Raw genomic sequence first — 18,249 nt, 5'->3', positions numbered from 1 at the left:
AATCCGTCTTGTAGTGAGCCATTTGCAGCTTGAACATCCAGCTCTCGATCGCATAGATTGTGTCCGGGGGTGGGCGTAGCGTATTGGTAAATCGATTGCCTAGTACGCAGCGCACTTGGGTTCGAGTCCCGACCCCGCACATAGGGTTAGAAATTTTTCATAAGAGATATTTCTAACCCGAAGAGGCGAATGACCTTAAGGTTAAAACCTCTATAATCGAAATAAAAAAAAAAAAAAAAAAAAAAAAAAAAAAAAAAAGATTGTGTCCGTCGCCGACACCTCCATTTCTTCAAGTGTCTCACCGTTAGTGACACATCGTCCATGAAACCAACGATTTTCACTTTCCTGGGTAGCCGCAGTGTTAAGACCCCACACTGATAGAATATATTCGTAAATCGCTAGGAATTAATTTCGTACAAACAACATTCATAAAATATACGAATTTTTCCTACATATGATGAATCGTTCGTAGTTCTATCGAAACACTTTTATTTTTTATTGCGAGTTTTTCGTGAAAACCGCGAAATGACTTTCGTTGGCTTATTACGAAACAGCTTCATTTAGCAAACGAGTAGTTCGCTGTTATATACGAATATCTTTATAATATTTACGAGCACCATTCGTCAAACCGTCCACATCAAAAGAGCAATATGGAGCAATTGTTGCTATACATCAGATAATTGTTATTGTCTGACTATTTAGTAGTCGTATCCGTGTCCGCCGGTTGCAGGCAGATTTCCTGAACCTATTTCGCTTTGATTCAGAATCTAGAGCAGTACAGAATTAGTTGAGCCGTCGCGAACTGCTCGCTGATTTTTTATGAATAATTTTGAGTTTTTCTCTGCCGGAGCAATATCGGTCCTGTCAAACATCGATCCTAAAAGATCGAATGCGACCAACGAAATCGTTTGTAATATACATAAACGTTTATTAAAATAAACGAAACATTTCGTTTCTTCCACGAAAAATAATGTTGATAACTTTCGTGCAACGTAAACTAAATAAGTAAAATTTACGAAAACTTTCGTTCATCAAGCGGTCATTTCTTCGTACTACAATAAAATCGATTTGGCCACATCGATTTTTTTTAAATAAAAAAACGATATTGTCAAACTTCGATCCCAAAAGATCGATTGAAAACAATAAGAGGCTAATAAATACGAAAACTTTTCTAAGATAAACGAAAAGATTTCGTGCGACCAACGAAATCGTTCACAAATGTTTATTAAAATAAACAAAACATTTCATTTCATTCACGAAAAATAATGTCGTTAGCAACGATAACATTCGTGCAGTGTACATTAAATGTGTAAAATTTACGAAAGCTTTCGTTCACCATACGGTCATTCTTGTTCATGAAATGAACGAAACTTACTATTTACAATGCACGAAAATACTTCGTTGCAGTAAACGACGAATGAATTCATGCATTGCATGATTCATTATATTCACGAATTTATATTATCAGTGCATCGTATATCCCATTCCAAAGTGTTGGACAGAGAATGGACCCCTGAGTAACGCCCGCTGCGACTCGCATTGCCTTCTGCCCTTTTGTTCGTCTGGTACAGCAGTGCTCTACTCTGGAAGTAGCTCTTCAGGATCTGGCTCATTCTTTTATGCCACGCTGCGACATTGGTCTATTCGAGGCTGGATGGGCCGGTGACTTCCCTGACTTTGGCAGCAACATCAGTTTCTGCACCTTCCTCATTTCGGGGATTACCATCGTCTAAAGACTTCAGCAGTAGCATCCTGAACATGTCCGGATATGCCAGGATCGCAGCTTTCAGCACCACGGTTGGTATTCCATCCGGACCGAGGGTTTGCTTTGATTTTAGTCACATCGACGCGTCTTTGAGCTCGTCGTTAGTCACTTGCCACTCGACTGCGTTACCTCCATCTTCTTCGCCGTACGGTGTCGGTGACCAGGTAGTTGAATCGTGATTCGGGAAGAGACCCTCAACGATTATCTTTAGCTTACCCGGGCATATTTCAGCTGGTGTCGACGGACCCTCGTCTTCGTCATGACGAATCAGTACGCGTCCCCCAGGGATTGGCGTTTATTTCTCAGCACAGCTACTTATGGCAATTGGCTTGCTAAGCTTGATCTCTCGTTTTAAAGAGTCCCTACCTTCTAGATACGTCGCTTGCGCTTCTTTCTCACTCTCCGATATTGCGCTCTGAGCCCGCCTGTTAATGACCTATTCTAACTTCTCTAATGCTGGATATATCGAAATTAAAAAAATTCAAACTATTTTGTTTTGACAAATAAAGGTAAATGTTTGTTTTATGATTTTAGTACGATTACGCAATTGAAAAAGTTATCAAATTAAGTCAAATTAAGATAAAAGGTTGAAAGCATTCGAAACTATCGGCTATTGTCAGTCCATCGCAGGTGGATACTCATCCGACCGCGTCCGACCGTTGGTTTGAGAGCAATTTAAAAATTGTAGTTTTTACATAATTTTGGTGCTTTTTATAAAACATTATAAGAAACTATAAGTCTTATTTAACTGAATCGCCTGCTAAGATTTCTATCAGTTTCGTAAATTGTTTACCGTTTGTAATAGTCATAAATTTTCGATGAAACACCCTCACCTCCCTCCCTCCTCACCTTTTCAAACCAGCGGTAGAACTTGTAGATGAGGAACAAAGAGTCATCGAGGAATGTTAACGTTACACACTTTTCTTTAGTATAAAGTAGCACTTCCGAAACAAGTTTTTTTACTTTTGTTCATAGTTGATAAACTGAAAGTGTTTTTTAAGCACAAAATCGTCATCTCCACAACCATTTCGGTCAGGGCAAAAACACCCAACCTGCCACCATTTGGCAATCAGCGACTACGACAAAAACGACACAGCGCTGCAATTTTGTTTTTGTTTCGTACTTTTTCATATATGTTTTTACTATGCTTTACCTGTTCACTCATAATTAACGATTATTTTAGTTTCCTTTGAAAAAGGCCGCCAAATACGGTCGAAACGTCGGGCAGTTTTAAAAACAATTCGTTTGCTCAAGCTAAATTGACTGAGAAAGCCGTAAATATTCACAGATAACATAACAAGTTTTGGAATGGTCATCAATAAAACAAGGTAATGTATGTATTGTCTCCAATGTACAAATATAATTTAGAAAATTATATTTGTTAGAAAATCGTCCTACTAATGTTACTATAGCTACCATTCACAATGGTTTCGTTTAGGTTGAGTTTTTGAAGAAATATTAGAAGAAAACAAATTTCACACTGTTAAGTGGATTTTTTATGAAAAATGTGCTCAAGATTAAATATTTAAGCTTCTCTTGAATTATAATTGCAAAATAATATATAGAACAGCAGAAAATAATTTTGTCCAGGTTTTCGGCCTAGTTACCCCATGCGCCGTCTACTGCATGGCCCTAGTTTTCGTGACATTGTCTTGTTAGATCAGCCTATCAACGTACTTGATTCCGTTGTTCGCCGAAGTAACTCAACAACGTCCTTCTTCGTGCTGCAGCAGGGTTCTATTGGCCGATGCGGTAGCGAATCGCCTGGTGGTCTCTATGGGGATACTTCTCTCACACTCTCCAGTCCATGTACGCCGTCAGTCAAGGACTACAGAATGTGGCGAAATTTCTCTCGGTAGCGATATCCGTTTCGTGAACCATTAAGCTCCTAGCTCCTCGCTTATTGGGCTGGCCTCCACAACGTGCCGACAGGTAGGTGTCGATTCTGCAGCGAATTTTCACTACAAGGAAATATTTTCACAAGATAACTTTTGCAAATGAAACTTTGAGAATTTCATTTTAAATATTAGGCATATTTTTGTTTAACATATTCAATATTTTCAAATTCCTCACAAATATTTCGGGGGGGGGGGGGGGGGGGGGGGGGTTCATCCCCAAAACCCCCCCCCCCCGCTACTACGCCACTGATAGAGACAGTAGCGCTGTGCTCCCTCTAGTAATTATAATCTCTTTTGTTGGTTAAAATTTTAAGTTCTTTGTGAGAACTTAACCTACACTGTAAATAATGTACACTTTTCTTCGAAGAGATTCTACACATAAAATTTAAGTGTCAGGCCACACTGAAAATTCAAAAACTTTCCACTTGCCCTTTGATAAAATAACACTTGAAAATTAGGTGTGCCATTCTATGGCAAGATCGAATACTATCGCTAATAAATTTTAAGTGTCATCATTTTAAATAATAAATAATGTATACTTTTTTTCGAACAGATTTGACACATAAAATTTAAGTTTCGAGCCACATTGAAACTTCAAGAATTTTCCATTTGCCCTTCAATAAAATTACACTTGAAAATTAAGTGTGCCACACTATGACATGATCAACTGTCATCACATTTAAATTTTAAGTGTCAAGGTATTGAATCATAAATGATTTCCCTGTGAAATCTATGTTTGCCGACAATTGCGGCAACATTAAGTGTGCAAACACTTAAATAAAAGTTCACTTTTCTCAACATCAATTTGAGGCAACATGGCTGGTTATAAAGGTTTTGAATGGTAAGCAAATTGATGGAATTTGTAAAATATCGAATAACAGATATTGTTGCGGCAGAGCGCAATCTGTGCATATGCCCCCGCCGTTGTCCATGTATTATCTGTGAGAAAGTGCGCCAAATAAAATTCACGACAGTCTAGTTCAGTCACCGCCGGCGGTGGTCGATCGATCGCACTTTGTGTCTTTATACTTTTATATCACAGTCCGTCTTTGTTTCGCTGTTTGTGCCTTGTTCGCTTCGTCCGTTTATTGGAAGGCAGGAAACGGGTCCTATCGCTGAGAACGATCAGATATGTTTCCGGTAAAATATTTAATTCATTAGATATTTTTTTGCAGAATGAAGAAAGAGCGAGGGAGTGCTACGGGAACTCCAACTGGACATTCTACTTACCGATTCCCAAACGGACTAACTTTATGAAGAAGATTGCTATTTTTAATTAGGTTGTAAGTAAATTTGTATTTGCATATAAGCTAAGTTCTATTTTTATATTGAAATAAAAACGAACTGAAAAATCTTGAATGTATCAGTCATTTTGATGAAATTCTCTCCCCATTTTAAATTTAACTTTTTTCACATGCGTTTTATAGGAAATCATATAACATTCATGTTGATTCCAGTTTGAACTCTATATGAATTATAATCAATAACCATTTGTCAGGCACTTGATTTTAACCCTTTCATGCCCAACTTTTTTCTAGTGCATGTAGGGTTTCAAAACTATTTTTTCTTTAAAACGGTGAGGTCAAGAAACTCCAAAAACCATTTTTCATAAAGGTAGGTGCTTTCCTTGCAGTGCTAGAAGCTGCTCAATTTTTACCTTCTAATGCTCACTGCAATTCTCCTAGAATATTTACAATAGTCCAACTGCATGGAAAACGTAGCCAAAAATAGTCCAAATTGATAAGTTTTATTAGTTTTCACTAATATTGCAACATAAAGAAGTTATATGAAAAAATAATTTTCCGCCGTCTACGTGAACGGTCCCTGGCAGCACTGCTCCATCGGCGTTTAATCAGACTAATTGCAATAACTTCATTTCTAGAGCTGATCCGTGTAACCGTTAATGCTCAAATGAAAGCCAATAGTCACATTTATTAGCCTTACTTGTTTTTGTGAGCAAATCTTGCCCCAATCAAAAGTTATAGCTGTTTAAAAACGTTGTTGTCCACAAACAACATGGGCATGAATGGGTTAATACGCCATGCCTATGAAACTAAAGTGTGGCGTCTATTGAAAATACCGTGTTTCAAAGAAGTATGTTAATCAGTGTCTAACACATGAGATCAAAGTGTGAGGACAGATGCGGCAAAATCAAGTGTAGAACACTTGAGTTCAATGTGCGGATTATTTGCAGTGTAAAAGCAAAAATTGGAACAAACATTGAGCGATCTTATATAATTGAATGACTAATGTGTGACGCATTTCAGTAAAACCGACGTTTTACCATTGTACTTGCCCTGTTCATTTTTGCACGATTTTTTCTATTACACGTTTTATATTTCTTACAAAAGAAATGTATAGGATTCGCTCAATCTTTGAAAATATTTTCCGAGGCCCGGAGGGCGGAGTCTCATATACTAATAGACTCAGCTCGACAAATTGGAACAATGTCTGTATGTGTTTATGGGTGTTTTGCCTTTCTCATATAGAAAGGTTTTGTAATTACTCTAAAAATCGTCAACCTAATCCCGGCCCGGAGGGCCGAGTGTCATATACCATTCGACTCAGTTCGTCGAGATAGGAAAATGTATGTGTGTATGTGGAAAAAATGTCACCTCTGTTTCTAAGAGATAGCTGGACAAACTTAGTCTCAAATGAAAGGTACAACCTTCCCATCGGCTGCCATTGATTTTTTTTTATTGATTTGACCTCGGGTTCCGAAGTTACGGATGGAAGAGTGCGACCACACAGCAAATTCCCATATAAACTGAAATGAAAAATACTCAAAGGGGGGTGTAAGGGAAAATTACAAAATCGAATTTGCATTTTTGACTTCAAAATGCATAAAACGTTGAGATTTGATGAAATCTCGGAAAAAAAAATTTGACGAAAATTTACTTTTTTGGACTTTGGCACATTTTTGCCTTTCTCATATAGAAAGGTTATGTAATCACTCTAAAAATCGTCCCCCAGATCATCCTTCTTGATCCGCTGCTAGTTTCAAGCGATGCTTCAGTGTCAACACATAGTATCTCAAGATCTTGGCTGTCGATCTATTTCCATCATTGTATTGTACATAACCAGCCATGGAATCGTAATTTGGACAAATGAGAAAGGCACAATTGCACCACAAGGTGGATTAAAACAGGTTTTTTTATATTCCAATTTTAGATGTTTTAACCTTAAGGTCATTCGCCACTTTGGGTTAGAAAAATATCTTACGAAATTTTTTAACCCAATGTGCGGCGTTGAGACTCGAACCCAGGTGCGGTGCGAACAAGCCAATCGATTTACCAACTACGCTACGCCCACCCCTAACAAGCACCATGAACTTAAACTTTACTATAAAAAATTTTAAATTCTGAAATACAACAATTTGAATTCTTATTGTTTTTTTTTCCTTTTTTATAACATGAGTTGTTCTTTTTATCATGATTGACCTGCCAGTTATATTTCATTCTCAGTAATGATTGGGATTTGGGTGCAACACATCGGAAGCGGTGGCTTCTCGCAAGCAAACCCGTAATCCACTCAACCATAGGGTCGATAAATTAGTCAAGCACAAGAAGTAGAGCGATGTGGTTTAGCCACATTTGGCGGCAGTGTTGATTTATTTTACTCTTCTGCTTTAAAAATGATGAACTAACTATGATTGATATGCGACATTTTTAATTCTACATATTATAATATTGCTAAAGAATATTTTTGTTTCACTATAATTTACAGTGAAATATATAATTCTAAATATATTATAAATTATTTTCTATACTTAAATTATTTTACTTTTCTTACAAAAGAAATGTATAGGATTCGCTCAAACTTTGAAAACTTTTTCCGAGGCCCAGGGGGCCGAGTTTCATATGCCAATCGACTCAGCTCGACAAATTGAGACAATGTCTGTATGTGTGTATGTGTGTATGTATGTATGTACAAAATGTCATGTAATTATTTCAGCAATGGCTGAACCGATCTTAATGAAACAAGTTCCAAATGAAAGGCCTAACGCTCCCATTTGACACTATTATTTTTGTTTTTCGATCTGTTGTTTACTTTCTGAGATATGGGTAATTTTGTCAAAACAGGGCTGGTTTGAAGCGAATAACAGAACAAGGCAACCATATCACGTGAAATAGACAGAAACAAAAAGCTTAGGAAAATACCTTTCTAACAAGCTATAGATTGTCAAAATCCGTACACGAGCGGCGGAGATATTAAACATTTTGTATTTTCATTCTTCGCTTACCAATTTCCACCAACTAAAAATGGGACGTTCCATACAGAGTATTGCTTTACTGGTTTTTTAGGGTCAAAACTAAACCGATTTTGAATGCCCGGGTATGCAAACACATCTGCGTGATTCAAGGATTTTGATTCCGAAAACATTTTGTGAATTTATTTAATAATCAATTACCTATTTCTCAAAAATTAATAAGCAAGTTCATTTCAAAGACAAAATAATGTGTAAATTCACTTCAAAGTGCAAATTTGTCCAGAGTTTTTTTTATTTCGATTATAGAGGTTTTAACCTTAAGGTCAATCGCCTCTTCGGGTTAGAAAAATCTCTTATGAAAAATTTCTAACCCTATGTGCGGGGTCGGGACTCGAACCCAGGTGCGCGTACAAGGTAATCGATTTACCAACTACGCTACATCCACCGTCATTGTCCAGAGTTGATGTATTTACCCGTTGGATTGAGCAATGCGTTCACTCGTGAGTTGGATGGTATATGAATACATCAAGTAATCCTCCTAGTAGTGAGAAAATAGATTTCTAATATAATTCATATTCATATTATACTCGTAGCATCATCAAGAGCAACTGTATTTTTGAATAACAAAATTGTAGTGAAAATTTATCAGTTGCATTATTGAAAATAAAGATTTAAGGAATCAAAATTTCGCACTATAAACAAAAATAATGTCACAGCTCTAAACATCATTTACCATTCCTCACAACTGACACTGAGTTGTACTGAAAACCCCAATATACATTTTTCATGATCAATGTGAGTAAAAGCATATTTATTTGCGAAAAAATACGACATGTAATTTCAAAAATGTTCGTGTCTCAAAGCAGTCCAGGGGCACTTTCAATACTAACTGGCTTTTCGATGAATTTAAGTACTTATTCTGGTAGTTTGAACCATTTCTTTGCAATGGTATTGCTTTGTATAGGACTCATTAACCCATATCTCCAGAACGAGAGTTCCGAACGAAACAATTCGCAAGTAATAAGGATGGGTGGAAAAAGACTGCATTGTAATCGACTGCATGTACGAGTTTTATGCCATCGACAATGACAATAATATAATTGCCAACATAGCTTGGACACTTGACACTCTTTTCTAGATATTTCAATGCGAATGAATACTATTTTCAGGTGGCCTTTTCTCAGTTTACTATTTCTAATTACGCGTTACAATACTGGACCTGAAAATTCCATTCTATACAAAATCATTTTTCAGATGTCTGTAACCAAAAAGATATCTTTTAATTCCAAAACAAATTCCTGATTTCTAGATCTTCTGATGACTAATTAAGGGCCATCAATAAAGTAGAAACACCAGATAATCCTAAAAATTCCGTCAAGAAAAGAAGAACGAAAACGTGTTCTTTGCAATGGGATTTTCACAAACATTTCAGAATATTCTGAAACAATGGTTTTGGAATTCGTGAAATTCGTTTTATTCATTTACTTCATTTCAACAACTTTCTTAAAATATTATTATATATTCTCATTTTTTCCAGCTCATTCCTTTAATGTATTATATTCGTTTGGTTTATTTTTTGCATTTTAAATATTTGACTAATAATAAATATATGATCATTTCATTTTAAATTTTTTTTTCATTTAGCATTGTTTTTATTTATTTTGTTTATGTGACCTAATTTTATCTATTGTATTCATTTAATTCTTTGTATGCATTCCGATCACTTTATTATCTTATGTATCTTATTCGAATTATTCATTTAATTTATTTTATTCACTTTTTCTAATATTTTTCCTGATATTTTTCCGGTTCACACTTTTATTCATTTTAATAATCTGACTAATTTTGTTCAATCATTCACTTTATTGATTTCATCTAGAACATTAATTAGATACAATACAATTTCTTCTATTAATTCTATTACTTTTTAATATCGCTGATTTTTTCATTTTAATCATTTACCTGCTTGAAAACAAACAAAATGAAAAAATGATAAAAAGACAGAAAACATTTTTATTGTGGTAAAAATTCTTTATTTTGTTTATATTATTCATTCCATTCATTTTATTGATTTTATTAACTCTCTGTTTATCCTGTTATTTATGAACAACATTTTCGAATAGCTTTACTACCCATGCTCGCAAATCAGTCCCATAAAGATAGAAAACGGGACAAATATGCGTTCATGGGCAGTATAACTTTGGGCTTGGACAAGATTTCTTCACAAAAAAGTAAAACTAATAATTGTGACAGTCACCGTTTATTTGAGCGTTAATAGTTACAAGAAAGATCCGTAGAACTCAAGTTATTACAATTGCTTTGATTGGATTTCACTAGAGCAGTGCTGCCAGAGACATTTTCAGTTATCGGCGAAAAATTATATTTTGATATATCTTCGTTTTCTTCAAATATTTTTTTTTCAATTTGTTTATTTGATAAGGCACGTATGCGTTAGCTTAAAGGTGCCATTTTTTCATTGTTTTACATTTTGAATTTCTTAAAACTAGGGGTTACACATTTCAATATTATTTTGTTTTATATAATGAAACTAAAAAAAAACTTTACAGCTAACTTATACATATAAAAGAGGGTATAATATAATATTCGTAAGATTTGGGGGACGGGTCATTTTGTGTGTTCTTTGTATTGTAATTCACTTTATGATTTTTAGAAGGGAGTTTGTAGGAGAAATTAATTATTAACTAAGCGGAACATTTTACAAGCTTATTAACTAGAAATAACTAGAGAGAGTGGTTCAAGATTAAGGGGAATTAATTAGGGCTATTTTAAAGTAGTGGTACTGTTGTGCATTTCTTAACAAGATTAAATATTGATCAACTAAAACTAGAAGATAGGGGGGCACATAAGTTTTGGGAAGATATTCAAGGGGATAAGGGGGTGAAGTCATACATCTGTGTATCAGAGACATGGGAGGGAGGGTGGACTTCAAATATTTTTGAAAACTGATAAATCTTATTAATTTGGACTGTTTTCGGCTACCTTTTCTGCCCAAACTATTGAAAACTTTGCAGGAGATGTGTATTAAGGATTGGTATGTAAAAATTCAGCAGCTTCTAACACTGCTAGAGAAGCATCTATCTTGATCAAAACAGGTTTTCCGCGTTTCTTTACTCTAACATTTTTAAGAAAAACGGTTTTGGAACCCTATATATGCGACATAATAATTAGGTATGAAAGAGTTAATTTAAGCCATATTATTCATATTAGGTATTTATTTTATTATTCCAATTTTTTATGGTTTTATTCATATTATTTATTTCAATCATTTTATTAAATGGTTAGTTTTTCCCAGTTCACATATTTTATTCAGTTTCTTAATTTAATCAATTCGGTTTAGCCAGTCCTTTATGTTATTGTATGATAGCTTGTTATCCTGAAACAATTTAATTTACTCTCTTAATTTCATTAGGTTTTAATATCGTCTAATTTTAATTTGAGCTAATTTGTTTTATTTATTTTATTAATTTGATCTATTATAATCATTCTATCCATTTTATGAATAGCTTTTTTATTTTAAATTTTGTTTTGTTTTATTATTTTTCTTTAATGTATTCAGTTAATTCGAAGCGTTATTCGTGCACATCTCACATCTAGTTGCTTGTAAATTTAGCGTGTGATCGGTAAGCTAATGAATAATACAACAGTGATATGTGTAAGAAATGTCTCATCTCACTGATAGGTGGATTAAATGGGTTTTTTTCATAAATACAAATTCACTTTGCTTTGTATCTACTGTCTGCTTTAGCGCTTTCCGGATCACTGAATGAGCGGTTTAAGCGCAACCTCTTACGAGAACCACTTGTCATGTTCAAGGTTGCCCCACCAGAAATCCAACCCCACGGTGAATTAGTTTTACTAAATTTTGAGAGAAGCGAAACGGCAGACACAAAAGCCGAAGGGTACTTCATCTCGCGGGACGATATCAAAAATAATCAAAAGATCGCGACAAAAGTACCAACTCCCGGTTATCATCATTGGCAGAGTCCCTGATAGCTACCAATAATGAGCCAGCTTCCGAAACCAGAGGGGGGACTGGTTTCCTACCCGGAGAACATTTCCAATCCTTTAAAATTTTATGGATGAATATATTGCCAGTGACATTTTATTTTTCGTTCTTGAAAGAACTTTTTTTTTCAAAAAAGTGAAAGGTTCAAAATTTGGTTCCATCTTTAAATTTATGCGACGTTTTGCCTTTCGATCTTTCGTCCTTTCAACCTTTTGTGTTTACGACCTTTTGTATTTTCGACCATTTGTCGTTCGACCATTTGTCATACATTCGTGCCTATACGAGACCGGATCGCCCGGTGGCTTCTCTGGCTTTGGCAGCAACACCGGCTTCTGTACTTTCCATATTTCGGGGAAGTTGCCTTCATTTAAACACTTCTGCTGCACCATCCTGAACATATCCGGATATGCCAGGATCGCAGCTTTTAGCACCACCTATGGTATTCCACCCGAATTGGGGGCTTTCTTTGATTTCAAGCGCTTCGACGCTTCAGCGAGCTCGTCCAGGAATTAGCGTTTACTTCTCGTCACAAGGAGTGCCTTGTGGCAATCTGACTTGCTACGTCTGATTTACCGTTTTATATCGGCCCTAGCTTCCCGAAACACTGCCTTGCGCTCTTCTCTATCTGGCTCCGATATTGCTCTCTGAGCCCGCCTTCTGGCTCTAAAACAATCAGCGCGTAGCGTACTATTCGTCTCGTTCCACCAGTAAGCTGGACACCGTTCGGCCGAAGTGCCTCAATGAAGAGGTCTTTGTGAAAGGGTTTCATCTTCCACTTTCGCTCTCCAGTCATCTTCTTCGTACTGCAGCAGGGTTCCGTTGACCGATACGGTAGGTTGGTGGTCACTATGCGTATACGTTTCGCATACTATCCAATTCATGTTCGCCGTCAATGAAGGACTACAGAATGTGATGTCGATGATAGACTCCCTCCCGTCTCTCCGAAATGTGCTAACAGAACCTTCATTGCACAATCGTACGTCTAACTTCGCTAGAGCTTCCCTCTTGTGTTGGTTACTCTACTGCCCCATTCGGCAGCCCAGGCGTTGAAGTTACCATCAATGTCTAACGGCTTCCGACCGATCAACTGCTCGATTAACTGCTCCAGCATTAGGCTGAACTGCTCTACTCAACCTTGGAGGAGCGTAACAGCTGCACATGAAGACACCGTGATTTTGGCGATCACAAAGCTCTCGCACGAGCACTCTACCACTTCTTGAATGGGGAATCTACCCATATCTTGTAGCACAGATCTATCCGCCACTCAGTTACCATTATCAGGGGGGACTTGATACGGCTCTGGAGTCAAAACGACATCACACATTGTGTCTGTCGTAGGTCACAACAGTTACTGTGCGGTTTCACAGTAATTCAGATTTATCTGGGTTACCTACATTACCGTTGGCCTGCAGTCGCCTTCTTGTAGGCAGGGCATTTAATGCCACCCATCTGATGGTCGTTTTCGTCCACTGGAGTGCAAAGCAAGCACTTCGGCCTCTGCGTGCAGCCTCTCGCAAGATAGCCCGTCGCCCCGCATTTCCAGCACATCCCGGATCTATCCAGGCCTTTCCAAACCACTGTCAAATGTCCAAAGCCCAAACACTTGAAGCATTTCTCCGCTTGTTTATTCACTCGTGGGGCGGCTCTCCATGGGTATCTCGACCATCCAACCGTAACTTTGCCTACCTCCAGCATCGGCAGTGGTTACCAATAAACGAATCGTCGCTGTCTGAGTTCCTCCGTATCCCTTCTTTAGCCAGGTCGTCATGTGCATCTGGACCAGGTTACACTGCTTCTTCAGTGCACCTCTCAGCTCGTCTTCCGTCGTGATTTCATCGAAGTGCTTGCACACAATCATCATCTCCAGGTTTAAGGCTTTATCTTCTGCCTTTTTACCCATCGATTTAGTAAAAGTCTCCTGCAAGGTCGAGCTACTAGTCGTAGAATTCTTCTTCAGCTTGAGGAGCATCGCATCTTTTTGGGTACGCCTGACGTTTTCCCCCAATTTTTTTCAGCTCCGGGTCCCCTCTGACTTTTTTGAGTAGCGCTGTATACGTCGTCGCGTCATTAGCTTTGACGAGCACGGTTTCTCCCTTAGGCGCCTTCTGACGAGCCGAGGGTTCTGATTTCCTCTTCCGCTCCCCTTTTCGCTTTTCCTTCTTTTTTGCTGTTTCCCGTGTTTCTCCTTCCGACCTACAACGGTACTCCAGCCTTCACCCTGTCTGGTGGCGTCCTTTCCTTCGGCAGCAACAGCGTCCTCGAGCGTCTGCCTCTTTGACCCGCCTGGTATTTCGTCTCTTGGTGAGGATCTTGTCCTCTTTGGAGTTATGGGAACTGGCGTTTTCTCCACTCCAATCTGCCTATCCTTACTCTGTTTCGGAGAAGCTAGGAGGATAGCAGCCTTAGTCGACGCCAATGCTTGCTCAGCTGCATCCGCCCTCTGCGTTGCCGTATCATACTCTTTCACGGCAGACAGTAACGCCTTCCGTATTCTGATGACCATCTCCTTAATGTCCTTATGGACATTGTTTTTCGTGTCCACAAATTTGTTCGTAGTGGCAGCATTTCGCTGTCACTACTTTTGGCATTTGTTGGATGTATCTCATTCCGCTCTGCTCTGGCTGTTTTTGCTGCTGCTGTTGCTGTTGCTGCGGCTTCCCCTTCTCCTGCTCTTGCTGAATGACTTCAGCTACTATTGGTGGTGGTGACCTCACAAACCCACCTCTGGCGAACGGATTCGCCGTGCCTGTTCCGTTTATGTTACTTGCTTGTTGTTTCTCCATTTTATTGGATCCCAACTCCGGGCCGCAAACCTCCATTCGCTGCACATAGTCGCCTTTCGCGATCCCATGATTATCTATGCTGCCAAAAAGCAGCAGTGAGGTCATGCAAGGGTTGCCACTATCCTTCAAGGGGAGTAGTGTTCAGAGCCGGATCAGCGAAAATTGGGAATGCTTCAACCGAACCTAGTACCACCAACCAAATGATGACGAGTTTCGAACGTACCCGGAGACCTGTCAGGGTTTTGTTGGGATAGAGGCAGCCATGCTGTTAGCCCACTCGCCATGTCCAGTCGGTGTCATCCTTCCTTACTCAGGGAGTAGAACAGCACGCCTGTCAGCCCAAAGTCGCCGTCCTATTCGTGATTTGTGTCCTGTCTGTTGACGTTCGCCATGGCCAGTATGCCATAATCAGGATGCTACTGTCGTCGATCCTGATGTGCCGGTTGGGCTAGAGTGCTTTTATTGCTTAGATCTTAGATTATTGGACTCTTACCAGAAGCGGCACAGACTCGCTTCGTCGGAGCTGCTTTCGGAGTTATGGCTTTTTTTAGAGGTTTAGAAAAGTCCAATCCAAACCCCACCATATCCTAGCAAAACTCCCCAACTCGCAGTAGGCCCCGAGGGTTCGTTAAGCCCCTAGACTCCTGTCCTTCCTGACTCTGCTGACCCCCCCCCCCCCCCCATGTATGTATATGTATGTGACCAAAAAGGTCAATCACTTTTCTCAGAGATGGCTGAACCGATTTTGACTAACTTAGTCTCAAATGGAAGGTACAACGTTCCCATAGGCTGCTATTGAATTTCTAATGAATTTGACTCTGCAGTTCCGGAATTACAAAGTGATGAGCACTATCAGACAGCAAATCTCGATTTTTCCGAATTCTGCGATGAATGTAAAAAGGCAATTTTTTTTTCCAAGATGTGACCACAACGATTCGATTTGTAGTATTAGTTCACAACAGATATTCAAAGTCTCTTTGGCCACACTGACCACCATAATCGGTTCCGGAAGCCACATCGGAAGTATCCAAATTCAGAATAACGGTTATATTGTTTTCTGGGAGATGGCTAGACCGACATAACCAAACTTAGTCTTATATAAAAGGTGTTGTATCCTCGGAAACCGATATTAAATTGCACCCCGATCCGCCTGCCAGTTCCGGAGTTACGGGTTGTGGAGTGCAGTCACATAGAAAATTGCGATTCAAACCGAAACTTTATACATACAAACAATACACATATCCTTTTCGGAATAAATAATCTATACATATTATTCAATAGCACATTTAAAATAACGTAACATAAACAAACACAGCTTTCCGATTTAATAACACTTTATTCCTTTATATTTTTTGAAAATATATTCTGAAATATCCGAGATGAACCTACCTTCGGTTGAACGTCTCGCTAATAAAGTTAAATATACCAAAAATATGCTACCATAAATATTTTAGTCTAAAAACTATTTGGAACTATGTTTAAACCCAATATTGCTCCTATGGGTTGTTTTGTGCCCACCTTTGGATGTGGTATATTGGATGCAACTAGGAGCGAGTAACGACTAGCTATTTGACAAATCATACATTTACTAGTATAAAAACAAATATCTAACATTTATATTGATGTATGGTTCGATAATTTGACTCAATTGATTCTGAAAAAAACATTTTCTGGTCACAATAGCGAAACAATCAACATCAACCAACGGTGAACTATTCTAACTCGTTTATTTTATAGACGGCTTCCATTGTTTGGTATAAACCATGTTTTCAATCTAAAACAACTTACACCTTAAGCCACTTGGCGAAATAGATTGGCCTTTACCAGTTAGTTTACAACACTTGGATTTTTTTCCTAGGAGACTCAAAACAATGGATTAGCAAACGTTTCAACAGTAAAATAGTTTAAAAACTATTCGCTACAAACTACTCAACAAGTGGTTAGGAATCTAATAAAGCACTAACAACATATTCAGGCGATGGCTTCTCTGCCGTTCGGTGCACCGGATAACCCTTGTTCTCAACCGCCTTTTTGGTACTGGGTCCGATGGCCACAATCCTGCACATACTCAGATCAAATTTATGTCGCTCGAAAATTGCCGCACAGTAATTTATACCAGATGGACTAAAAAATAAGAGGAATTCCGGCGAAGAGCCGTCCTGGAATAAATTGACTAAACTCCGTTCTAGATCCTTATGAGGAACGGTCTCATATACTTCGACACAATCCATCGAATAGCCATACTCGGACAGCTTATTCTGCAGTACATCTTGTTTCAAGTTTCCGCAAGGAAACAGAAACGGAAGCGTAATAGTTTTATTGTACAAATCTGTCTTCATTACATCCGCTAAGTTACTGGCATTTCCTGACTGCTGCCCTTTAGTATCCAGTTCCAGGGAGCGTTGAATTAGATCGTGCGACGTTTCTCCGACACAATAATTCTCCAGCGTTTTCCAATCATCTTTCAACCGATGACCTCCGAGCGCATCCCGTACGGCAGTAATGCTTCGAGGACTGGTGAAAATCAAACCCGAATATTTGTACGGTGACAGCAATCGATCTCGTAAAACGTCTAGATTCTTGAAGCAAAAATCCAATGTCGGAACGAAAACGGGCTCGAAACCGGCTTTCTGTAGCAGAGCGGCGTACACTTCACTGTTGTCGTTTTCGGATTTCAGAATCACAACTTTTTTCATGGTTATTTGCACAAATCGTTAAATATTGGAGTGCAGGAAATGCGACGGAAGCAAATATTCTTGGGCACCAGTCAGAATGTTTTTATTTTTTAGATTCCTCTTTCATCACCCTTCGTTTCGAGAGGGTGGTGTCAAATGGTAATCGTGTTTCACTTGCTACATGTTCAGTACTGACATTGAAATGTAGGTGGCAGACCGGTAAGTGACAGATTTGAAATGACGGTTGGAAGTTTAATTTGCAAGTGGGACACAAGGACCTTGGCTAGCATTGTTGCAACCGTCATTGCTGAAAAAAGTGCTAATAAAATTAATAAAAAATACTTGAGCTATCAACAGTGGTGGATTTACGTAAATATGGTATCCATGGGTCAGTGCAATCTGGGGTCCTGCAGCTATTATCAGTTCATTGGCATCACGTGAGTTTGGCTCTAAATTTGTTTCATGATATTTTGATTTTGGAAAGGAAGCTTCATTTATGAATGTTGTGTACTTTGCATCGAAGAATCTTTTAATTTAATTAATCCTTAAAGTTACCATTTCTACTAGCAATAAACGACAATCGTGGTATTATCCTTCAACAGCTCCTTTTTGATAATTTCAGCAATTTTTTTTCTGCTTATGATGTATAAAGCCCCTTCCGAATTTTTTCAAAAGTGAATTAAAGAAAAAACATATTTTTCAGCTACATTAATAAATTTGTATCTCGCTTGGTTTCAACAAATTAATCAGAAAATGTTGAAGCTTACTATTTCGAACAACCGCAGACAATGCTCAAGATAATAATTGTGCTTTATACTTATGCCCGAACTAGCGCATAGCGAACGACGAAAACAGTTATTTTATACTGTACGTTTTGTCTGAACAAAAGAA

General features: G+C 38.2%; 1 protein-coding gene across 1 annotated transcript; it reads right to left on the bottom strand.

The window, feature by feature from the left end:
• Positions 1 to 15,999: 15,999 nt before the first annotated feature.
• On the bottom strand, positions 16,000 to 17,475 carry LOC131682805 (uroporphyrinogen-III synthase). Its single transcript, XM_058964562.1, has one exon. The coding sequence runs from the start codon at positions 17,377 to 17,379 to the stop codon at positions 16,624 to 16,626; it is 756 nt and encodes a 251-aa protein (XP_058820545.1). The 5' UTR covers positions 17,380 to 17,475; the 3' UTR covers positions 16,000 to 16,623.
• Positions 17,476 to 18,249: the final 774 nt, after the last annotated feature.

This window comes from Topomyia yanbarensis, chromosome 2 (genome assembly GCF_030247195.1).
Source record: "Topomyia yanbarensis strain Yona2022 chromosome 2, ASM3024719v1, whole genome shotgun sequence".
NCBI lineage: Eukaryota > Metazoa > Arthropoda > Insecta > Diptera > Culicidae > Topomyia > Topomyia yanbarensis.
This window is presented reverse-complemented; position numbering and strand designations above follow the sequence as displayed.

Coding starts and splice junctions, on each gene's coding strand:
- LOC131682805 (XM_058964562.1), bottom strand. CDS start 17,379: ATGAAAAAAGTTGTGATTCTGAAATCCGAAAACGACAACAGTGAAGTG.